The sequence below is a fragment of the Alligator mississippiensis genome, chromosome 5 (genome assembly GCF_030867095.1).
Source record: "Alligator mississippiensis isolate rAllMis1 chromosome 5, rAllMis1, whole genome shotgun sequence".
Classification (NCBI taxonomy): Eukaryota; Metazoa; Chordata; order Crocodylia; family Alligatoridae; genus Alligator; species Alligator mississippiensis.
This window is the reverse complement of record NC_081828.1, coordinates 129,779,310-129,804,288: the sequence shown is the minus strand read 5'-3', so window position 1 is coordinate 129,804,288 and position 24,979 is coordinate 129,779,310. Positions and strand designations below refer to the sequence as shown.

Here is a 24,979-nt window from a genome sequence, read left to right as displayed (position 1 = left end):
GAGGTACAAGTGGCTCATTTGGGAGGCCACGGAGACAAGGGAAAGGTGGCTCCCACCAGTGCATGAACCCCCAGGCAAGCATGGGGGGGGACACATGCCCCCCGGATCTGTGCACGGGCAAGGGTGGGCTGCCATTGCGGGCTTTGCCCCAAGCGCCAAACTTTGTTGCTATGGCATTGCCTGTTCTATGATAATTGTTTCACAAACAATGAAACTTCCCACTTCTTCCCAGTTCAAAAACTCCTTTGCCATTTCTCATTAACATTTACAAAGTGCCAGAGGGTCAGATTTGCAAATATATTTAGTTTCCTAAACAGGCAAACTTCTAGTGGGATTTTCAAAAGGATCTAAGCAGATTAGTTAACCTGTAGCAAAACTCCCAGTTTTGCTTTTTTTTTTTCTTTTAAAATGCATTCCCTCCCCTTCCCCAACCATTTCTGACTTTTTTCTTTCCCTCTCTATTCCCTATAGATAAGTATAAGTGAGCTAAGACATGGGATAAGCTTCAGCATTTTATTTGGGTAGCAAGTTCTATTTGTTTTGTTTTTTCTCCTTCTTTATATTGTATAATTATTATGTTTATATTGATTTTTACTGTTCAATATTACTGTTTTACTGATACTATATGATTTAGGCCTACATATGTAAGTTAGCATAAGTCATATTGAGTTTCCATTTTGTTTGTTAAGTCTCCATCCTGTCCCCAGGCCCGGTTGTGTAACCCATGACTCACACCTACCCTACCTATGTAACTTGGTTCCTGAATGAATGGGGGTGAATGAGGGTGCTTGAGAGACAGTGGCAGTAGGTCTAAAAATAGTTCCCTCTGAATGACCAAACCATCAACACTAATACCTGGACCAATGACCCAGCCATTGGAACCACCTTCAGCATTCAAGAAACAAAAGATGAGGCAACCCACCATTGTGCCAGGCTGCACGTGCTCAGTAAGAACACCTGGAGCCCTCTCAGACAGGACTGACATTGCCTGGACAGGCCCTCCCCATAGGAGATCAGAGGTAGTCTGCCCCATAAAAAGGGGGAGTGAAGACTGACTCCTTGGGACACCCTCTCCATCTAGACCAGAACCATGCCACAGCACCTATCCACCCAGAGGCCCTGATGGCAACCCCCCTCCCTCTGGACAACACCTACTGGACAAGGACCCCTTTCCAGCCTGGATAAGTAGCTATCACCCCCACTTCAACCAAGGACTTGGACTCTGCTTCTCTTCCCTACCTGGACTCCAACCCTTCCAGTGAGTCTCTTTCTCCTGCTGCCATTGTGAGTACGTGTGTGTGTGTGTGTGTGTGTGTGTGTGTGTGTGTGTGTGTTTGAACGAACCAATAACTTCATGGGGCTGTATAATGTGTTGTCTGTTTAATAAACCTGTTATTTTGAAACCCTGAGTTGGGTTTTTGTCTGTTTCCTGACTGTTTTCTCCTTACCACCACTTATCTGCCCCCCCACCCCCACCCCCACCCCCCAGTCTCTAAGCTGTCAGCCTGTTTCCAGCCCCAAGCTCCCAGGTTTCTGCCTCTCTCTTTCTTTCCTGGCTGTGTCCTCCTTTCCACCACTTATCTGCCCCCCCCCATATCTCAGCTGTCTGCCTCAGTTTCCACCCCCAATCTACCTTAAGCAACCCCAAGCCTCAGTTCCTTAGCCAGCTTCTCTCTCTAGTCCACTGGTTCTACTCTTAGTTCTGGCAACTTTCACTCCCTACACTTTAACTCTCTCTCTCTCACCTTAACCTTCCCCCAAGTATTCCAGGTACCCCAAGCACACACATACATACCATGCCATCCAAGTTGGGAACTTACCTATGTGTAGGTGGGTTGTATGTGTGTGAACTGGTGTGTGTGTGTGTGTGTGTGTGTGTGTGTGTGTGTGTGTGTGTGTATATGTCATTGTGTGTATGATATATGAATTAGTAATCTATGTATGTGTACTGAGTGTGCAAGTGTGGACAATTTATTTTTGTCTAACTTTTGGGATGTATAGTGTATGTGCTTGAATTGGTGATAGGTATGCATGTGCCTAAGCTAGTTTGGATGTGTATGTGCCTGAGTTGGGTGTGTGTGTGTGTGTGTGTGTGTGTGTGTGTGTGTGTGTATCCAATTGATTTGTGTGTTTGTATATGTGCAATTGTGTCCTGTCTAACAGCGCAATATTGAGATCCTGAGAGTTGGCCTGACCCCACAGGGCAACAAACCAACTCCCAAGGAAACAATAGAAACCAAAAATGTCATAAAGATACAAAATGGACTGATTAAACACCGTGGAAAATGGATGTCAAATGCAAGTGATTGAACATAACATGTAAACAAACAGAATCAGATGGGAATGTATCCCTAAGGTTTCATTTAAATATCAGTTGAGAAGTTAAGAAAAATAATTATGCATGTAAAGAGTTACTGTAGGTGATGCCTGATAAAACAGAGGGCTCAAATTAGTGTTACTACTTCAAAGGGCAAGTATGCAAACACAGCACTATCATAAATGACAAGACAAGTTAGTTTGAAGAATTTCACTGTAAAAAGAACCCCACTTCAGTTAATGGCATGAGAAATGCTAATTAATAAGAGGCATTAGACTGGAACATAAGGCACTATAGAATAAACAGATTCTCACAAGAAGGAACATTTACACTGGTAATTCTGTCAGGTTGACAGGGGCATCTTCCAAGAACAAGTGATTCTTAGTTATCAGTGATACCGTAATTGCCATTCTCAATGCTCACATACACCCAGATTCAAGAACAACTAAATCCTATGTATTAGCCATGGAAATGGGACTAAATATGATAATGCCAACAAACAACTATAATGACAATAAATTGTTGGCATTTATGGGATAGAAAAAAGCTAGAGTACATTAGCAGAATAGGCTTAATGAGATGGTGAGGCATCTGTGTGGTTACAGGATAACACCATCTGACACAAATTAATTTTCAAGTTATGGACGCAGTTTAAGTGAACCTTACTTAAAACACATAATAGCAGTAGAAAAATGATGATTCCTCTGAGTATATATTATTGAATTGCTAGGCAGTCCTGTTTGACCTAACCATTTTCAAGCAAGTTCAAGGAGAAAAGGGTGCTTGCTTATAAAGTACAGGTTGAGGGGGATCAGACTACTGGGCAAATATCCAGCTGGAGGCATTAAAAGGGCCAGCTGAAAGATCAGAGGAGGGTAGAAGGAGCTTGTGGACACTAGAAAGCCTTGAGAGTCTGAAGGAAGAAGGGCACTGGTTTTACAACCTGGAAAGAGGCATGGGTTTGCTTTATTAGCCTGGAAGAAAAAGGTCACTTTTTTTGTTTGACTTCCTTTGCTGAGCAAGGTTTCAAACAAACTGGTTTTGGAACTTAAAAGACCTGTGGCTATGACTTGAGCAAGAACAGGCGGCAGAGGGTACTACCAACTCCCACATACATCTTAAGATTCACCCACACTTAAACCAAACCAGTGCCATAGCAAAGGTGGGGGGTGGGTGAGCAAGGCAACCATCCCAGGCACTGAGACGAAGAGGTGCCAACAGGCTGCCTAGCTGGGGCGGGACATGGGACAGAGCTGTGAGTGGCTTGTTTGGGGGGGGGAGGGGCAGGGAGGGGGAAGGGTGGGTCCCACTGCTGCGTGCACTCCCGGGCAAGCATGGGGGGGGGAAGGGGGGGAGGACATGTGCCCCCCTAATCTGTAAGCAGGGTGAGGGCAGGCTGCCACTGTGGGCTTGCCCTGGGCGCCAAACATCTACCCCATGAAAAATCATTCTTGTTTGCAAAAGTGAGATGTGCCCAATTCTGGCCTGATTTTCCACTGAATAATTCCTTATATTCAAAGGGAGTAATAGCAAATTTTAACAAGCTGAAGTAAAAGTAATCAGTATCTAACTTATTTATTCATTCATGTGATTTATATGCTGTCCTTCCCAACAAGCTCAGGGTGGCTTACAATAAGAGAAACAGAATACTTATAAAACAGCAGAATTCTGAACCATTTGAACCACAATATGCCATATTATTTATGGGGGGGAACCCTGTAAGCAAGAGTTAACAGTAGCCAATAGATCCTTGTTTTTTATATTGGAGTTAGTCATTAAATAAAATGCTCTGGATACAGGATAAACAGTAACTCTCTTTACTTAGAATGATATTTTCAAAAGCAAACAGCAGATCATCCAACCATGTACCATCCGTACCAATATCTATTGGAAGGGCAATTATTTTGCACTTTTCTTGCTCTGTGACATATTTACATAATATACTGTATTTACTCAAATCCAAGACAAGGTTTTCTCTCCCAAACAACATGGGGAAAAACAAATCTCATTTTAGATTTGAGTATTAGATTGGGGCAGTAGGCAGCTCAGTTCCAGCTTCAACCCCAGGCCTGGGGGGTGGCCAGGGGCAAGGAAGCCAGGCACTGGAAGCAGGGGTAGAAACAGACAGCTGGGTTCAGGCACAAGTGCAAGGAGGGCACATGGCAGAGGGGCAGACAGGGAGGTCAAGAGGTGAGGCAGAAAGTAGGGTAGAGGTCTGGCCCCTTGCCCCTACCACTGCTTTCCCTGCCACAGCATTGGGGGGGAGGGGGGGGCTGAATTTAAGATGATATTCCACTAATTAGAGTCTATACAATACACTTACTCTAAAAACACCGTCACCTCCTCATAATTCAAATTGCAACCAGTGTCCATTATAAAGCTTTATTTTAGGACTCTTAAACTTTAGCATGAGAAGTAGCTTGGCCAAAATATTCCTCAATGCTGAATTGGGAAATGTAAGATTGTTGTTGGGTTCAAGGACTGGCAATAAAATGTAAAGGTTTTTTACTGCAAACTAAAAAAACATGATATGTAGTTTCATAGTGGTCATCAAAAGAAAAAAAAAAGTTAGAGCCCCCAAGGATGCCATTTTCAGAGTAGAACTGCAGTTTGGAGTCATTTTTCAGGGCAAAACTGCAATTCAAGGATTAATCAAATCATGCTGTAATGCCAGCAGCGACCTTGAATTTGAATTCTACTGACTTTTAGGATGGGAACACACAGACTGGACACATGTGAGGAAGAGAGGGAGCTGGGCGTATTGGTTGACTATAGGATTACTAGGAGCTTCCAGTGTGATGCAACTGCAAAAAAAAGTGAATGCAGTCTTAGGCTAAATACAAACATTCAAAAAGAGCTGGCGGGGAGAGCACAGTAAATCTTAGACCAGGTTCCGCCATTTTTAAACCGGTCTATGTATGCCGAACTTCTGTTCTGTTATAGGTATAAACTAGTTTTGTGCCAAATTTCTGTTCTGTTATGGGTATAGATCAGTTTCTGATCACTTACACCAGTAAAAGAGTAATGTCTGTACCTGGCCATAGGGTATATTAGGCAGAATATATGCAGTAGAGATGGTAAACTAGATATTGGTAAGACTCCATTTTGATTAAGGTCTGTAGTTCTGGTCACTGATGTTCAAAAAAAGATTAACTTAAAATGAAACCAGTTCAACAAAGGGTCACAAAAGTGGTCAAGGGAATGGAGACTTTTTTTTTTAATAAAAGATTAAAGGAACTTGGCTTATTTAATTTAGCAAAATCTGGGATTGAAAGGGGCTCTCAGTCTTTATAAGCACATATGTTGGGCAAATATTAAAGATTAACAGTTTTTTAGGCTGAGAAACACCATCAGCGCAAGATGAACTGGCTATAAACTGGCTACAGATGAATTCAGATCAGAAATGAGAAGAGTTCTAATCATAAGAAGAGTAAACTTTTGAAATAGTCTTTCAAGTAAAGAGATGCAAGCAAAGAACCTGAATCTCTTTAAATTTGAAATGGATCAGTTCATAAAAAGGATAGGTGTACTAACATACAATCAGTGCATGTATGATGTGGAGTCACTTGTTTCCAGTCCCTAGATTGAGGTATAAAAGTAATTCTTTTAGTGTGGATATTATTTGGTAATCCCATGCATCTTGGCTTTTGCGGGTTGCTAGTTCATCCCAGGTAGTATTTTTTCTTTCATGATCATGGTTAAGGCTTTTCTGGGCTTGGGGATACAGGGAATGGGGGAAATGAGACTGGGATATACCGAAACCCCTGCCAATACTAGAACACACAGAGTTTCTGTTTAGAGGGTCTTACTTTTCTGTTCAGGGTCACACCAGATCATCAAATTTGGTATCAGAAAGGATAGGTCAAATTGAAATAGACAGTGGGGGAGCTTGCCTTCCTCTTTAGAATGGTGTATGATCCTTTTCCTAGGATTGTCTATGTGTATATTAACCAATTACTTCTCTGTTATTCAGATTCATTACTTGTAGTTGTAATGGAATGTTTGAAGGGGAGATTTGGGGGATTCTTTCAGTGAAAGAGTACCTGCAAATGCAGAGGACTGGACTCAATGGCCCTGGTGGTCCCTTCCAGTACCATATTCATATGTACCTGCATTGATAGCACATGTCTACAAACACACACAGTGTTAGATGAAGGGAAAGAGGGCAACAAAAGAATCATTAAAAATTGCTTAATGATGGGACTATTGTGTTTTGCTTGATATACCACCATGCAAATTAACACCTCATTCTATACATTGCCCAACTTACAAAAATTGAAGAGTTCTTTTGATTTCATGGGCCCTGTTAATTTTTTCCTCCTAATCTTCCTTATCTGGGCATGAACCACATAAACAAAAAGAGCAAAAAGTAACACAGTTAAATTTATACTAAGCCCAATTCAAAAGCTATTGCCTTCTCTATGACTCAATCCAATTCTCACTAAGAATCAGTGGGAAAACACCCACCAACTTGAATGGGAGGTAGAAGTAGTTTTAATGCAGCTTGCCTTGGTAGAGTTCAGCACCTATGAATCTCAGAGGCATGCACTACTCCTTTTATTCTTCACCAGTTTGTCACTGTCCTGAATTTGCAGTTCTGCTTGGCTAAAATTCACTGAAAGCATTTTCCAGGGAACTGTTTCAACGGATTAGAGCATGCCTCAATAAGCCAAGTAGCAGAGATCCCAGTTCTGCAACTATGAACAAGGGTATCCCTGAAACTAAGTGAAGTTACATGAGGAATTGTAGGTGTGCAGTCATTTGCAGGGTTGTAGCAGAGGGCAAAATTTTCCTCTCAGATTTCCACTATAGTTTTTTGTTCTCACGATGGGTCTCTGTAAGGGACACATTAAAGGCCTTGGCATAAGTGCCTTCTTGCACTTGTATGCGTCCCCCATTATATGAATGTTGGAATGAACTTTGGATAACCTTGTAGACAAACAGGCTTGCAAGGCCAGATACCATGTTTTTGATAATGTAAACAGGAAAGCACTGATTTGGGTGTTTGATTATAGTCACACAAACAAAGAAATTGAAACTCATAAGGAATAGCACTCTTTATTAAAAGTGGAAATCTAACTAACTGATAAAACTTTGAGCGCATCCTAGTTAAACAGTTGTTAACTGTTTGTTATAAACTCTTCACTTTTCTGAGGAGGGGGTTCTTTATGATCAACAGCTTTCATTACCATATACCCAATCAGGTTAATAAATGCATGTCATTAATGATTGTATATAGATGATTGTAAACCTGGGGGACACGTGATATGATAGACCTGAGCTGCTAGAAGAACTGAACAAAAGCTCAGAGTTCCTGTGGTCCAGCCAATACCCATCCTCCAAGGCATGGTTAAGTTTTTGCATATCCACTGCTTGAATCTGAATGCTAGGTAAACTTAATGCTTAGCTTTCTAATAAAGTGATTCTCTTGGGAAGAGGAAGGTGTGCTCTGTTTTTTTATTCCAAGGATCAATCTAACAAAGTAAGCTCCCTTTGTCCCAAATTGGGGATAGGGGGATTCTCTTCAATCACTCCATTATCTACACAGACCAAAGCTGAATATTGATGGTCAAAGGAATGTTTCTGCCCATAAGCAGATAAATACTTTTTCACTTAAGTATCCTTTCAAGTAGGTCTCTCTCAGGGATGGGCAATTATTTTGGCCAGAGGGCCACTTAGGGAGTTTTAGTGAGCCGGCCGGGTCAGCACCCCCAACTCCCTCACAACAGTTCAGTGAAACTCCTTAGGTGCCCCCCACATGGGCCCCAGCCAGTTTCCAAGGGCACCCCGAGATTGCTGGGTGCTGACAGTGAAGATCTGGGGCCTGGGTCAGAGCTGCGATCTGCTTCCTGAATGCCCCTGCCCATGGAACCAGTGCCCATTGCAGGGGCATGCAGGCAGCAGATTGCAGCTCTGCCCTGGGCTCTGGCCCTGCGTTGTCACTGCCCAGTGACCCTGGGGTCTCCGTGGGGAGTATCTGGTACCCTCATGGAAAGGGCATGCAGCTGGATGGACAGATGGGGCCACAGGCAGGCAGGAAGCTATATCCAGGAGTGTGATGGGGAGACAGGACTAGGGATCGAGATCATGGGGCAGTGATAGTGTGGGGCTGGGGGCTAGGGCAGAGCCACAATCTGCTCCCTACATGCCCTCGCCCATGGAACTGGCACCTGTTGCAAGGGTGTGTGGGGGGTAGATCATGACTCTTCCCTGGGCCCTGGCCCTATTCTGTCAGCATCCTGTGATCCCAGGCCCAGCCCAGGCCCTGCCTATTCATCCCAATCCCAGCCCAGGCCCTGCCTATTCATCCCAATCCCAGAGGCAACTCCCTGCCTAGCTGCAGCCCCATCCTGTCCACCCAGGCATGCACCCTGCCCATTCAGGCCCTGCCCCCAGCAGTTGGTGCAGGGCAAACAGGTGGGGGTGCCCAAGCAACAGGGCTGGGTCCAGCAGTGGCAGCCAGAAGGAGCCACCCCAGGGGTGCCAGGAAATAGAGTCCAGCCACCATGCCTCCCAGCCCCACTGTGCACCTAGGGATGGCAGTACTGGCCGCAGCACCATGGCCCAGGCTGCCCCCTGTACCTTGGCAGGCCAGATACTGCCCGCAGGCTGTATTTTGCCTACCCCTGATCTAGTTATTAGTTGTAGGATTTTCTTAATTCGCAGTCAGAAGATTTTTAAACTTCTGTATCTTTTCTGTTGGTGCTTCGTTCCTGCCTGAATGGACATTTAAAATCTTTATGTAAAATTCTTTACACCCTACATGAGTGTAAAAGCTTGAATTCATGTATGTGACCAAAACTTCATGTTACTGTTATTCCAAAAAATGAATTCAAAACAAGGGAAGGAATGGAAATTAATATAATTCTAGAGAAAGTTGTTTTTCAGTTTTCATTTAGCTCCTTTCTCCTGCATTGTTGGAAGCCCAGATATAATAGTTTTGCTCAAGAGTATGAAAACCAGAAGCAGATTAGTAGAAACAGGATTGAACTAGCACACACTAATAATCAGTATCCAAACTGAGGAAACTGTAAAAACACAAAAAACTCACCTAAGTGGGATAGGAAAAAGCAAAACTAGACTATTAAAAAGCTTTTAGTTTTAATGATCTTAATTATTAATACTAAAATAATGTTGCTTATAACAACGATTTCCTCTGATACTAGCATAAATTGGATATAGTTCTAGTGATGTTTACAGTAGAGTTTTATTAATTTAAAACAGTTATAAATGAGAGAATCAAGACTAGTATTCCTTAAGTCTAGTATAATATGTATTGAAAAACACTGCTCTCTTGCTCTCTCACTAGTGCTGTCTGCTTTGAAGAACTTTAATGCTAGAATAGTAAATATCTTGTAGGTCAGCACTGAGCTGCACTGGCTGAGGAGGTTTTCTCCCCTAGCTATATATCAGTTGATATCTTCATAGATTTCATAGATTTCATAGACATTAGGGCTGGAAGGGACCTCGGAAGATCATCGAGTCCAGCCCCCCACCCAAAGGGCAGGACGTCAGCTGGGGTCATAGGATCCCAGCAAGATAAGCATCCAGTTTCATCTTGAAGGTGTTCAGTGAAGGCGCTTGAACAACCTCCGGTGGCAGGCTGTTCCAGACCTTGGGGGCTCGGACAGTAAAGAAATTCTTCCTTATGTCCAGCCTGAAACGATCTTGTAGCAGTTTGTGATCATTCGTCCTCGTCATCCCTTGGGGCGCTCTGGTGAACAAACGTTCCCCTAGATACTGATGGTCACCCCTGATAAACTTGTAGGTGGCCATCAGATCAGCCCTGAGCCTGCGCTTTTCCAGGCTAAAGAGCCCCAGGGCTCTCAGCCTGTCATCATAGGGTCTGCTTCCCTGACCTCTGATCATGCGCGTGGCTCTTCTCTGGACTCTCTCAAGCTTCTCCACATCCTTTTTGAATTGTGGAGCCCAAAACTGGATGCAGTACTCCAGCTGCGGCCTCACTAAGGCCAAGTACAGGGGGAGAATGACATCCTGGGATTTGCTTGAGAAGCATCTATGGATGCAAGCCAGCGTTTTGGTCGCTATACTAGCCGCAGCATCTCATTGCAGGCTCATGTTCATCTTGTGGTCAATGATGACCCCCAAGTCTCTTTCTTGCATAGTGCTAGCCAACATAGCACTGCCGAGCCTATAAGTATGCTGCGGGTTTTTTTTCCCAAGGTGGAGAACCTTGCATTTATCGGCATTGAACACCATCAAATTCTCATCCGCCCACTTGCTGAGCCTGTCCAGGTCAGCCTGGATCATCCGCCTGTCTTCTGGTGTGGATGCTTTGCCCCAAAGTTTGGTGTCATCAGCGAACTTGGCCAGTCCGCTTCTGACTCCAGTGTCCACATCATTAATGAAGATGTTGAACAGTATGGGTCCAAGGACAGAGCCCTGGGGGACCCCACTGGTCACAGGACACCACGATGAGTGACTTCCATCAATTACTACCCTCTGGGTCCGACCCCGGAGCCAATTTTCCAGCCAGTGGATCGTGGGGGACCCAAGGCGACAATTGGCCAGTTTCTCCAAGAGACGATCATGGGACACCAGATCGAAGGCTTTTTTGAAGTCAAGATATATGACATCAATCTCATCTCCCTTGTCCAGGTGATAGGTCACCTGGTCGTAGAAGGAAATGAGATTGGTCAAGCAAGACCTACCCGCAACAAACCCGTGCTGGCTATCCCTTAAGATGTTGGCGTCAGCCAGTCCATTAAGGATGGCCTCCTTAATAAACTTTTCTAAGATCTTCCCCGGGATAGAAGTCAGGCTAATGGGCCTATAGTTAGCCGGATCCACTTTCCTCCCTTTCTTGAAGACAGGCACCACATTGGCCTTCTTCCAGTCTTCGGGCACTACACCAGAGCGCCAAGAGTTTTCAAAGATCCGTGCTAGAGGCTGGGCTATGATGCTCGCCAGCTCCTTGAGTACCCTGGGGTGAAGATTGTCAGGGCCGGCTGACTTGAAGGTATCCAGCTTCTCAAGATGTTTCTTCACAAAGTCAGCATTAATGGAGGGCAGGGGATCACCTTGTATCATCATTAAGTATTAGGACAAGAGGCTCTTGTCAGGAGCAAGAAATCGCATTGCACAGCAGCAGTTAAAAAAAAAAAAACAACTAAACACCATGTACTTCCACTTAATAGAGAAAAATGATGGTTGCTGTCTTCCTGGGGGAAATTTTCAGTGGAATGATTACAGCTGCTATGACAACAAGGGAGAGGATGTGATGTCACATAATGATCTGAGTGACTGCAATTGCATTGTCCCAGTACACAGTTCTAGTTGCCAGCTGGAAATCCAGCAGAGACCTCATTAAGTGCATCTGTTCAGTAATTACTACAACTTTCCTCTCATCATGCTTTCGGCTCTGAAAACAGCCATATAACAAGGCTCCAGGTATTGATGTAATAACATGAACAGGGAGAAGTTCCCAGTTCTGAAAATCTCAAGGCCACGGCTACTACAAATCTAGGATCAGATGTAATTTCTGTCACTGAGAAGGGAGGGGGTAAGCATTGACAAATTCCTGGAAATGAACTGTGGAAAAGCTTGGTGGCTTCACCCTGTAACATTTTAAAATTTATACATAAAATTTGTCTTTAAGTTTTCTCAGTGTAGAGCAGGAATAGCTCTTTGAGAGCAGATTCTCAGATGCTATAAAACACTGTAGCTTACTTGACCTCAGTGGAGCTATAAAGATTTATATCTGGTGAGAATCTGGCTCTTAGTTAAGGAGGAGTTACCCCCAATTTCCAGTGTTGTGACCCAGGATCATTTCAATTCTGTCCAAAAAGAATTAGCCTTTTATTAACAGACGCATCCCTACAAATCTTAGAGAGACAAACACGTCTATAGGAAAAATAAGCTAATTAGCAGATTTTTAAAAAGTTCTGCTGCAGAATGGCAAACCCTAAAGGATTAGGCTTGAAAGCTCTCTCCCAGTCTCTAGTTCTTTTATGGACTAGAGCAGCTTGGGTGGAAGCAGATCATTAGCTCTTATTGTGGGATAACATGCTCCCCTGGCTAATCCTGTCATAGCATCCTTGTGGAAAGGTAGGCCTGGCAATCTTTTGAACACTGAGTTTTGTTATTTGTTTGTTTGGGTACCCAAGAAGGGTTAAACTTCCAGTTGTTCTACCTACAGGCACTCATATACGTGACAAAAATTGGCTGTTTTTACAGTTTCAATGCGTACATGTGTGGAGGTTTACATGCATGGGGGTTTTTGTGATTTAAATGAGTTTGTTATGTTGCAAACTAAACCACATCTCCATGTAGTTTAGTTTGGAATTTAGCTACTTGTGATGTTGCAGGCTTTAATCTGACAGCTCATCCCCCAGCCTCAGGAGAGACAGGCTAAAGGCAGAAGTGGCATGAGACACGTTTTTTGTTTTGTTTTTTTGCAGAGCCTGCCTGTCTCCCCCACAGCTAAGGGGTGAACTGCTGGTGGGCCAAGTGGCCTCTGAGCTGTGAGGGGCCCTGGTCCTTCCCTTCTCAATGGTCGTGCCCACTGGGGCTGCCCAAGCTTGGAAGCGCCTGATCCAATGCTTCCCTGAGCCTGTCTGGGCTTCCAGCACACCGCATACCATTCCCACCACCTTCTCCAGCTGCCAGCACACCCATTTGCACTCCTGCCACCTCTCCACACTGCCTCAGGGGCAAGCCAACCTGGTCCCAGGCAGGGACAGTGCATGGGGCACAGCTCCCTAAGTGGCCTCAGGGAAGAGTTGGATCAGGCTGGGTGCTGCCTCCGAGCTGGCGCAGCATCCTACCTGCTACCAGCCTGCCCAGCCAGCCCTGGGGGGCACCACCACCATAGAGGGAAAGACTGCCCCCCCTCCCTCCACACACACGCACACACACACACAGCTCAGGGGCTGCCAGCAGCTCACCAGTAGCTTACACAGGCAGGCTGTGCCCTGCCCCCAAACAAAAAAAAACAAAAAAGCAGCAAGAGGCCCAGTCCTTTCCGCCCACCTCCCAGAGCCTGCCTACACCTGGGGAATGAACTGCTGGAAGGCCCTGAGCTGCGGGAGGCCCTGGTCCTCCCCTCCATTGTGGCGGCGTCTCCCCAGGGCCAGCCAGGCTAGCTTGCTAGTAGGCCAGATGCTGCTCCAGCTTGGAAGTAGCACCCGGCCCAGTCCAAGTCTTCCCCAACCCCACCCAGGAAGCAGTGTCCCATGTACTGTCCCCACCACCTTCTAGCTAACTGGGACCTCCCAGGGGCCCCCACAGCTTAGGTACTGCTCGGCTCACCAGCAGCTTGCCCCCATCCCCCCCAGCAATGGGAGAGGTGGTCAGTCTTCATGGAAAAAAAAGAACCTCACTGTAACAGTGATGAAAGCCCCAAAATTGAAATAGTGGGTTTTTAATCATTACAATTAAAAACTCACTGTTTCAGTTCAGGGGACTAAACCTCTATCACATGTACAAATGCCCTAGAGGTCCAGTTTACATCAACCTAGAAGCACTAGAGACTAAGGGAACTTGCTGAAGACCAAGATGAAAACAGGCAGAGGCATGCCGCACTGCCCTACTACATCACACCAGCAGGTTCTACACACGAAAGAAGTGACTGCCATACCCATCAGCAAAATAGGAATAAAAAAACTTCCCTATCACAGAAGAGCACTTTGTGGATGAGGATACTAAAACGTATGCAGTGTTCAGATACCCTGGTAACATCATCATGCAAGACACTCACAGTGGTGACTTGGGGTATTTAAAAGTGAGAGGGTAGGATTTACTTCAGGATAAGAATTTACACTTACATAATTCATCAAATTTTTAAAAGTTAGTATGAAGTAATCAGGGGGATGCTTCTTACTTTTAGACAGTAACGATTTTATCCACTGTAATCTTCCTTCATCTTCACTTTGGAGTTATTTTCTTTGCACACAAAGCCCAACTGTGGAGGATAGTTCTGCCCACTCACACATGTCAAAATACTTTGCAAAGGTTTTACAGTTCACAGCTCCCATTGGAAATAAAATTAGCAAAAATAAACAAATAAATTACTTCTGAAGTGACCCTACAACTGGTTCTATGTTATGAGTCTGATTCAGTGTGAACAACTAATGATTTTGGCATTAAAACCGAGCAACAGTATTTTAGTCAGGAATATTTTGACAGATGAGAGATCAACTCAAAACACCTACGTTGTACCTGGGTAACTTTTTACCCATATTGTGTAGACTATAGTAAATAGTAGGCCTAGTAGACATAGTAAGTAGATCCTCAGCTCTTATAAATTGACAGAGCTCTAATAAAAGGTAGCCTGGTCTTTGCAAGGGAAATACTACCAGTCTTTTCAAGGCAAGCTTTCACAGGTCTTCATCCTATGAAGCTAGGCTGCCCAATTTATTTGGCGTGGTGAGCCAAATTGACCTGCAGAGCTTCTCAGTGACTGAACAACCAACCTCTGATGGCAACTTATGGCACAGCTACCAGGGATACTGTGTTGGTGGATCTCCAGAACCCAAAAAATAAAAGCACTTCCCTATCACAGAAAGGCATTTTGAGGATAACATACTAAAAAGTAAGAAGCTACTGCTTTCCCCTCCTTTTCCCCTGCCACCTATTTCAGTCACCAACAGTGACCAAGAAGATGGCAAGGGAGGCGGGGGAAGAGGGAGGAAGTGGTGGCCCTGGTTGCCAGAGTCATGCCAATTAAGCCCATAGGCCATAGTTTAAACACTCACGGGCCTTATATAGCCTGTGGGCCACCAATTGAACAGCCCTGAGGAGCCACCTCTGCTCTTGTTGAAATCAGCACCTCCACTCCTGTATAAGGAGCCACTGCAGAAAAGACACAAAAGACCTTACCTTTCCTGTGTAGATCTTGCTAGTGTGATGTACTAGGGCAGTGCTTCTGCCTGTTTCCATCTTGGTCTTCAGCAAGACTGAGCCCCATAGTCTCTAGTGCTTCTAGGTTGATGTAACCTAGACCTCTAGATAAAACACCTGAAACGTTAACCTTTCTTGGGTACCCAAACAAACAAATAACAACTGCAGGAAGTGAATTTTCAGGCAAAGCATACAAGTATACCCAAGGAATTTGGTATTAGAATATGACCTTGTAGTTGAGAGAAAATAACAACCTACACATTTTTTCTTAAAATTTCTTGTCCCATGATGGAAGCTTTGTTCCACTGTTTTTGTGTTTTCATTCTTTATGTTGCATTGTTCCTGTACATGTGTCAGTACATTGGCAGACAATTTAATAAAATAATCAAGTATTGTATCCTACAGCTAGATTACTGTTTGTAGTGTTATTCTGCTTAAAATATGCATTTCTTCCAATTCAGGCAGCAATATGTTTATGCATTCAGATGGCAATCAATTACTAATGCCTCCTGCCACTTTTCATTAGATCTGTTCTCGAACCAAGATAAAAAATTTGAGAGGTGATAAATCTTTTCTTTTTTTTCAGCTGTGACATCAGGACCTAGTGAATAACATTAAAAAATGGTTCCCCACTTTGTGTTGGAAAGTTAGAAAGGTATATGATCCACAGAAATAAAAGGTGACTTAAAATCATAAAACATTTCATCCTGGTAAAATAGTCTGGATTGACAGCCCCTTGAAGTTTTCTATCTGCAGAACATTACATGCATACACAAGGTAATCTTCCTTCATACTACTTGGAACTTCCTCCAAGCCTGGATTGGAAGGATCACTTTGAAAGGTGAGTGTGTACTCAGTCACCCTGTGTAAACTCAGTGTGGTTTAGAGCCTTGTTACACAGATTAGGCAGCTTCTGGAGCTCTTAACCCAGGGGTAGGCAATTCTTTGGGCTGGAGGGCCACTTAAGGAGTTTTGGTGATCTGTTGAGGGCCAGAGGAGAAGAAAGGAGGTGCCAATTGATCCTATCCAGACCACTGGCCACTGCCAGGAGCCTGAAGAGGGTGGGCTGCCCCCTGCACCACTCCACTCTGCCACAGCTGAGGCTGGACTGAGCCATGCAGCATACAGATTCCCCTGCACCCACTGCGTTCATTCCCTACCACCACCCAGCTTCCTGTTGGTGCTGTGCAGTCCTGCTACTGCAGCCATTGGCAGACAGGCCCACACAGGTCAGGGTGCAATGCACGACACAGAGTAGCCAGCCTGCCCACCCACTGCAATGAGCTGCTGCTGTCATGCTACACCAGGAAAGTCAGGGGTGACTTTCCCAAACTAAGACCCCTCCCCCCCGTAGTTGGCATGGGCTTACCTCCTAGTAGCAGCAGTTGCTCATCATGGCAAGTAGGCAGGCAGGTGGGCAGGATGGCTACTCAGTCTACTGCATTCCACATTATCCCATGCAGGGCCAGCTGCTGGTGACAACAGTGCCAGGACCATGCAAGACCAACAAGAAGCCAGGTGGGAGGAATGGATGCTTGCGGGTGTGGAGGTGAAGGACTGTCACAGTCTCATCAGAGACCTTTTTTCTATCTTAAGGTATGACTGCTCCACTAAGCCGAACAACACTAAGCTGATTAACATGTTTGGCTTATGATTGTTATAACAATGCCCTTATATTGTCTTTCTGATATGGGCTGAGCCCACCAAATACATTTCCCTGGCCAGAAAAAGGGATTCTATTTCAAAGAAGTCAACATAGGATAAAATCTTAAAAGCCACTAAATAAGGAAAATGCTAAGCTACAAGGACACTTGTCAGCACCTTATAATTGTGACAAACAGGGTGCATCTACACATGCACATTTACTACACAGTAACCAAAATTACTGCACAGTATGGGTAGCATGCATGCTACATGTGCATGCCCGTGCTGCTCAGTAAATGTGGTGACTTACACTGACTTGAGTGTAAATTTGATACCTGCAACATGTAGGTATCAAATTTATACCCAATTAGTTACTGCACAGTAATGTACATGTAGATGCCTTACTGCACAGTTACACTGTGTGTGTAGACTGACTTGGGACTAAAGCTAGTGTTAATGCGCTTTAATGCCTGCACATGTAGATCCTGGCCTCTTTTAGCTTACTGTGCAGTAATTTACTGCTCAGTAAATTTAAGCCAATTTAATTGCATGTGTAGACATGCCCATAGTGTTGAATTCAGGTACCATTCTAGTGAAAAAATTCATAGCTTTTAAGACTTGCTGATGAAATAAATATCCTAGCAGTACAGAGCAAGTGCCTAATCATGTATTTACACCTCCTAACATGAACAGGTGTTTTTCCTCCAACAGTGCTTCTTCTAAGAGCTGTCCCAGGTGAGTTAGCACTTCAAGTCTTAAGAAGCTGAAAGGAATCCCACTGGTACTGTAATGCTCAATACAAGAAAAAAATTACATTTCCTACCTCTTTCCCACGTGTTTTAATATGATGTAACAAACTCCCTTATTTTTCCCCCAAAGGTTGAAGGAAAAGGTTCCTGAGAACAGGTGTGGGCAATATTTAACAGTATTTCCTGTATACAAAACAACTATGTACTTTCAGTCAGAATTACATCTTTTTATATGATGAGAACAACAACAGAACAAAAGGTAAAGGTCCATGGAAGACTTTGTCTCCACAGTAGCAGGCTGTATCTTACTGAATTACAAAACTAAAATTGTCATGAGCAGAACAACAAACCAGGACTTTAAAGACGCTGCAGAAAATATCTTAAAAGTGATATAGTTATGGATGACACATTATTAATATAACTACAGTCCTGCCATTGAATTAGCAATATAAATATAGTACAAATAATGAATACTGCCTCTGTGTCTAACTTGTTTGTTACCTTATTATACAAGTTGCTCTTTCAAAAAAATCTGAGCCCCATATTCCAGTTAGTTTGGGGCTTCACAGACAGGTTATCAACTGAGAACAACAAAACTGCTTTCTTCTAATGCCAAAGGAGCTTTAAGGGTAACACTATTTTCTTATTCTGATAATGCTACATTTACTCTCTGCTTAACAGAAGGACTTCTGCCTTGAATCTCTCTCATCCCCATTCATGCCAGATGCCTTGTGACAGATTTAAATATTATGCCTATCCACCAAGTGTATATGACCAAAGCACAACAAAACATTATCAGGGTTAAATTCTGCAGTGACCTAATAAGAACATTGTGCCTGTGTATGTTTTTCATAAATACTCTTGTCTGGGTCACTATTTGAAATTTTACACTAAAATGGGGATCACTAAATGAACCACAATATTACAAACTTTAAAAACAGAAGCAGCGGGATTTAGGAATAAATATTACCCAGGGACTGAAACTGTCGCTGACCTGAGCTCAAAATTCCCATTTTACTTGAACTGGAGTTCTAAACACAATATGATGGCTAGGTCCTTAATGACAGTGGAACTCAAAGAAACCGTGGAGCAAGGTCTCATCAATAGTGAATAATCCTGTGATATATCAGACCCATAAAACTTCATGTTTCAGTTCAGCATTCACCCAATATCTAAGCAGCTTTGAGTTCCAGTAGATCTTTCCACCACATCAATTAATTCTAATCATTATTGGTATATTCTATTACAATCAATCCATTAGATTCTTGTGATAGGGGCACTTAAAACACTATTACTCAAGAGCTTCTGGTTATGAAAAGCGGGGAGCAGAAGCTTTAATTCAATTGGCTCGTCATAGAAAAAGGATTTTAAAAGGAAAAAAAGTATAACCTTATTAACATTTTTATTTGTCATCTCAGGTTTAAAGACATTGCACCTGAGGCTTCATTGATCTTACATGTTTGTTTAGTCAATAATACTAGGCAACCCAAGTATATAAAACAATGGCATTCTCATTTAATAGTATCACATACACTTTGCACAGAATGATAGAGTGCAAGACATGGCTCAAGCCCTGCTTTTCCATTATTTATATTCTTTTAAAATCACATCTGTACTTTCTTTTTAGTAGTGGAACTTTGGCCAGAAGTATTTCTATTCTTTGGAAGAATTAATATCAACTGGTAATAACTTGGCTTTATGTAAAAGCCGTGCAGCCTGTGAAGTAGAGATGGAGAGATGTGTCAAACAAAGGTCCCAGAGCTCCATATGGAGAAAAATAGTACATCTTAATACAGAGACTGATGCTACAAACACATGCAGTGGTGCAGGTTTATTATCCTGAAGAGTCCCATTGAAATCAAGGCGTTCAATCTGTAGGTCTGCTATAATTCCTTTCCATTACTCTGCCAGTGCAAAGAAGCTCATCTTAAGCAACTGTCCAAAATATCCCTATCTGGTGTAGAGTTCTACTCAATAACTCCTTGCTCCCCCAGTTATAAGGGTTATACCTGGGAGAAAGGGACACAGCCAAAGTGTGTCTACTTTACTACTTCACCTCGCTACTGGAACAGTCCCTTTGAACCACTAACTCTCAGGTGAAAATTACAGAAGCCTTGAAGTTACTCTATCTTCATTTGCAAGAAAACTGCCTGCTGACTAGGCCTGTGCAAATAGGAAACTATTTGATTCAGATTTGGCCAATTTGGATGCCAGCAATTCAGTTCGGAGGTCCGAATCGATTCAGAGGCTTCAGTAAGCTTAAAGCTTTTAGCGATTTGATTCGGATTCAGAGATTCCAAATTAGTACAAATCATCTCTGAATCAAATCACAATCTGAAGCTTTGCATAGCCCCACTGCTAACCACCACCCTAGAATCTGTTAGGCTGCCTTTGCTCCCCTGCCTTCAGCCATTCAAGTACAGCTCAGCCAGACCATAACCAGGGTCAACACTTTATAGCTCTATGTCCTGTAGTATTTACAAAATGTGGTCCATGTTTAGCAAGTTACACATTGGGTTTGAAGCTACTGAATGCCAATTGAGGCAGCTATGGGAAAGGAACGTTTTCTGACTTCCCTCAATATAGAGATTACTGTACCTGAGTTCTAGTTGCCCTTGGCTTTACCTTTTTCAATTTTACTTTTTTTCCTTTCCGAAATAAATGGCCATGATTATAATGATACATTATGATAAAACCAATAACTAAGCTATCAAATCAGTTCCTTTCTGGAAGAAATCTCTGTCATTTATATGTATAAGTTACAATGTACATAATATGTTCTTTTACACAGAATTCTAGTTGGGCACAGATTTCTTCCAACCCAACATCACTATACAGGTACCTGATCCACAAGAGTACTGGTTTCCCACAGTTCCAAATAACCTCAATAAGCACTGTGGGAACTCACCATTTCTCAAAAACAACTCCAACCCTTATGTAGTCTGACCTTCAACACCCAAACAGAATCATCTTCTAATTAAAAGGAAGAAATACTGTTAAGCCCACTAATCAGAGATTTTGATTTTCCCATTATCACTGTGAAATAGTCAGTCTTCCTGGTACAGAGTAGATCATTCAGGAGTCACCTTTGCAAAATTTTCACAAACATCAATAAATTCAATTCATATATGTCAAGCAATGTAGCTCATTTTCAAAAATGCATAACACATTTTATCTTTACATAATAATGTACAAAACACACACCTCAGTAATTTCATTATGTAACCTCTGTGCATCAATTTTGGGGAAATATACATGAAATTACATGTTAACTGATTTAAAAAGAACACAAAGTAAGAACAGTAAATACAAGTTCTTTGATCTAAGATCTAGTTCAGCTTTTTTTCCTAGTATAAATAGCAGTAAATGACAATAAGCAGACAATACAGCAATTTAAATATGCATCAATAAAATAATTATATACAATACACAACTGTCATACACAAATGCAGTGTTCCCAAACCTAGTACTACCTTAGACCTAAAAAAAGAACAGCCAAGTGAATGTTTACTCTTCAAACTCATCAAGGCTAGGGACAGAAATTACACATAAATAGGTATAAGTGATCAGAAACCAGTTTAAATCTGTAACACAACAGAAGTTCAGCACACAGAAACCACTTTCAAAATGGCCAAAACCAGTTTAGGATAAACCTAGGTGGATGTAATATCAGACGCAATTGATTTAGGTTAAATCTATCTCAGATCCCCTCCAGATTCAAGTTAAATCACAGTCCTGCAGCATCCCAGGTTGTTTTGCACCTCCCCCAAAAACCCCATCCCTGAAAGATGGGTGGGCTAGCCTTGACCCAAGCAGTCTGTTCCAGCTGAGTAGGGAGGCATGCTATAATGCCCCCTAGCTTCTGGTCTGGGCCACTGAAGGCCTGCATTTCCAGAATCAAAAGTGAATGTCTGTTCACTTGCTTATCGGTTCAATCTATTCAGTTTAGACTAACCTGCAAAGATTGAATCAATTCAGGCTTGGACTTTTTGACTTAGCCCAAATGATAAAATGTGATACCAATAACACTAGTAATTGTAATAAAAATGGTGGAGGATTAGAATAGGGCTTCATAAGGACACATTGTCAGAACTTTAACTATTACTTTTCCATAATAAGTAAATATAAAAATAATGTATAGATTGCATATTGTAGTTTCATCTTCAAAGTGCTGTATAAACAAATACATAGCTACAAGAACATATCTGCAACTTCAAATTGCTCTCTTAAAAAGTATAGTTTTAATGATTGCAGAGGCATTACTTCAGACAGGATAATAGCCAAGACACAACTGGTCTTTATACACTACCAAAAAGTTTGCATTCAGCATTAATAAATAACATGTTGGTCTCATTTAAAAATAATATAAATTTGAATAAATCGAATAGTACAAAAAAAAGAGCAATATCTGAGAGTCAGTTTCTAAAAGGTATACAGGAGGATCTGTATTGATGGCTTCTACTGTGTAAGTTATGAAATCAATCTGGCTTGTGCTGTTTAAAATACATGCAAGGATTTGTACGATGTAGCCCAGTCAAAATTAAAAGTTTTAAACAACAGCCTGCTCAGATTTCAGTGAGATCCTAATCTTTTCACAGCAAGTCAGACACACACACGTGTGCACACATACACAAATCTAGAGACACCTGTAGCTGTCAGGAGCTTCACTTCTTCACCCACATAGAAATAATGAACAGAAAGGGTCAAATTTGTTCCTTGTATAAACAGTTACTCCAGGAACAAACATTGTCTTGAAATTCCTAGCTTCTCCTGATATTCTTCCCACTCAAACCTTTTTATTTAAAAGAAATTAGATATGATTTTATTCTACCAAGAAAAGAGTAAGGGCTCATAGATTTCTGAAACCTTATTAAGTGAGCAAAGAAATAATAAAAACAACCCCAAGGCTCCTGGTGCTTATGTTACTGGTCTTTGTCAGAAGAAAATGCAGCAAACAAGCAAGAAACATATAACCCTAAAATTGGTGATCTCAGACTTTTCTGAGATAAGGCTCCCAACCAAAAGTTCTGCAAACCACTCAATGAAACAATGACAAAACAGAGAGAAAATCCTTACAGCAGCTATTTATCAAAGGCAAGTTTCTTGAAGAGAAGAAAATAAAGGCAACAGGAAACAAAACACAGCAAAAGTTACAGGTTAGCTAAGCATTTCAGATAGACAAAAGATATCCATGGATGAATTGTATCCTTAACCTGTAGCTAGTACTTATACAAAAAAAGATGGGAGCAATCAGAGCATGAAAAGAAAAAGAGGAAGAAGAAGAATTTAAACTGATCTTACCAATTGTAAAGCTAAAACCATCGATGCTGAAAGTGGCACTCCGGCATTTTTTAAATCCTTCTTTTCTACTGCTTGGCTCTGTCATGATCCTGCCAGTTTGTATTCCTGCTGCAGCAATTCTCTCCTCCTGAAATCAATGCTTCCAAGCTGACAATTAGCTACCCTTGAATATCTGCCTGTGGCAGCACTCACACCCAACTTCACACATCTCCTAATGCAGAGAGCTGAATCTGAGAGACATGCACACAGCAGTATTCTCCACCCCCTAAGACTGTCACTGGCATGTTACCAACATGCCTAGTCAGAGTTTAACAACTGGTTAGAGGCTCTGGTGTCCAAATCCAGCAGTCAATTATTGTAAAACAACTAAGTCAACAAGTTACTTGTATCTGTCAAATTTCTATGTAGGAATTTAGTACACATTTAAAAAAACATTAAATGTTGAATTTTGTTTGGATCTAAACATTGGCACTTGTATTCCATACAGTACTTTTATAGCTATCCTTGTTTATGAAAGCTTTAGATTTGCAGCATATTTTAGTGCTCAATTTTCTGCTCAATACTTATGGGTACTGTAAATGTTGTAATCACGCAGAATACAGGGGAAAGAGCACATGCTTAGAATGCACCAGCAATCAGCAATTTCTACTTGCAGCAGCTCTCTAGGAATACATTTAACAAAAAAAATAGAACAGTTAAGAGAAAATAGAAAGAATCAGCAACATGAAAGATCCAGAAGAAGCCATGAAAAACTGGAAAGTCTCTTAGTTTCCTGAGTACTTTCCATCTCATGATTAATAGATATTATTCAACATATTTCATCTAAGGATCTCTAAGCACTTTGAAAATATCACTTCAAGTCAGCCCCTGCACTGAAATTAGTAACCTTTAGAAACATTTTATGAATGAATGAACTGAAGCACAGAAATTAAGAAACTCAATGAAGTTCACACAGCAGATAAGCGGCAGATAGAGAACAGCAAGCAGGTGCTTTAACTAGAGTTGTGCATACCCTAGCATTTTCAGATGGCACAAGTTGATGTAAACCTTTTTTCTCTCATCTGAGATAATATGTATTAGCACCCCAGAAGTGCTTTAATTTTTCAGGTTCTGAACTATTTGTAAATCTTAGTTACACTCACCCAGCTTTGCACAGTTCTGGGTGGAATCCACCTGGAACTACTACATTTAGGAAGGTTTCTAATCAAAACAACTCATTTCATGTTTACTGCAATATTGTTGAAGCTGTGCCAAAAGGCTTACACAAACTTGATCGTAACTTCAGCTACAGCATGGTCTCATAGAATCACAGGAAAGTAGGGCTGGAAGGGACCTCACAAAGTCATCTAGTCCAGCCCAGTACTCAAGCCAGGATCATCCCTGACTAAATCATCCCAGAACAGAGACATAGTTAGCTGTGTTAGTCTGAAGTCAAGTAGAAGGCAGGATAGATTTAAACCAAGCCATCCAAATCTATCCAACCTGCTCTTGAAAACTTCCAAAGATGGAGATTTCACAGTTTCTCAGGGTAGCCTGGCCCAATGTTTGACCAACTCCATAGCCAGAAAGTCCTTCCAAATCTCCATCCTAAATGTCCTCTGTTGTCGCTCAATACCATTGCTTCTAGTCCTGTCCTCTATCACCACGAAAAAGCCCATCCCTATCCTCTCTATAATCATCCTTCAGGTATTTAAAGACTGTTATCAAGTCTCCCTTCAATCTTCTCTTCTCCAGACTAAATAACCCTAGTTCTTTCAGCCTCCCTCGTAAGTCTTCCAGGCCCCTAATCATTTTTGCTGTTCTGCACTGGACTCTTTCTAAACTGTCCCAGTCCTTCTTGAAGTGTGGGGCCCAAAACTGGACACAGTACTCCAAGTGAGGCCTTATCAGTGCTGAATAGAAGGGAATAGTCACTTCACTTAATTTGGAAGTGACACTTCTGCTAGTACAACCCAGGATATTATTGGCCGTTTTTCTGAAACAAGAGCACATTGTTGGCTCATATGCAGCTTATGATCCACTATAAGTCCCAAATCCTTCTCTGCAATCCTGCAGCCTAGCCAATCATTCCCCAGTCTGTATTTGTGCATGAATTTGTTCCCTCCCA

General features: G+C 42.3%; 1 protein-coding gene across 4 annotated transcripts in view; it reads right to left on the bottom strand.

The window, feature by feature from the left end:
• Positions 1-23,082, bottom strand: part of PDE1C (phosphodiesterase 1C) — a 491,302-nt gene extending 468,220 nt beyond the window's left edge. For 2 of the 4 annotated variants that reach the window (XM_019483444.2, XM_019483442.2), the window contains exon 1: positions 22,873-23,080. In XM_019483444.2, coding sequence (XP_019338989.1) covers positions 22,873-22,957 — 85 coding nt within the window. In that variant the 5' untranslated portion in view covers positions 22,958-23,080. Of the gene's footprint in view, positions 1-22,872 lie in introns of all 4 variants that reach the window. The other 2 variants (XM_059728692.1, XM_006258197.4) reach the window with 2 other exon arrangements.
• Positions 23,083-24,979: the final 1,897 nt, after the last annotated feature.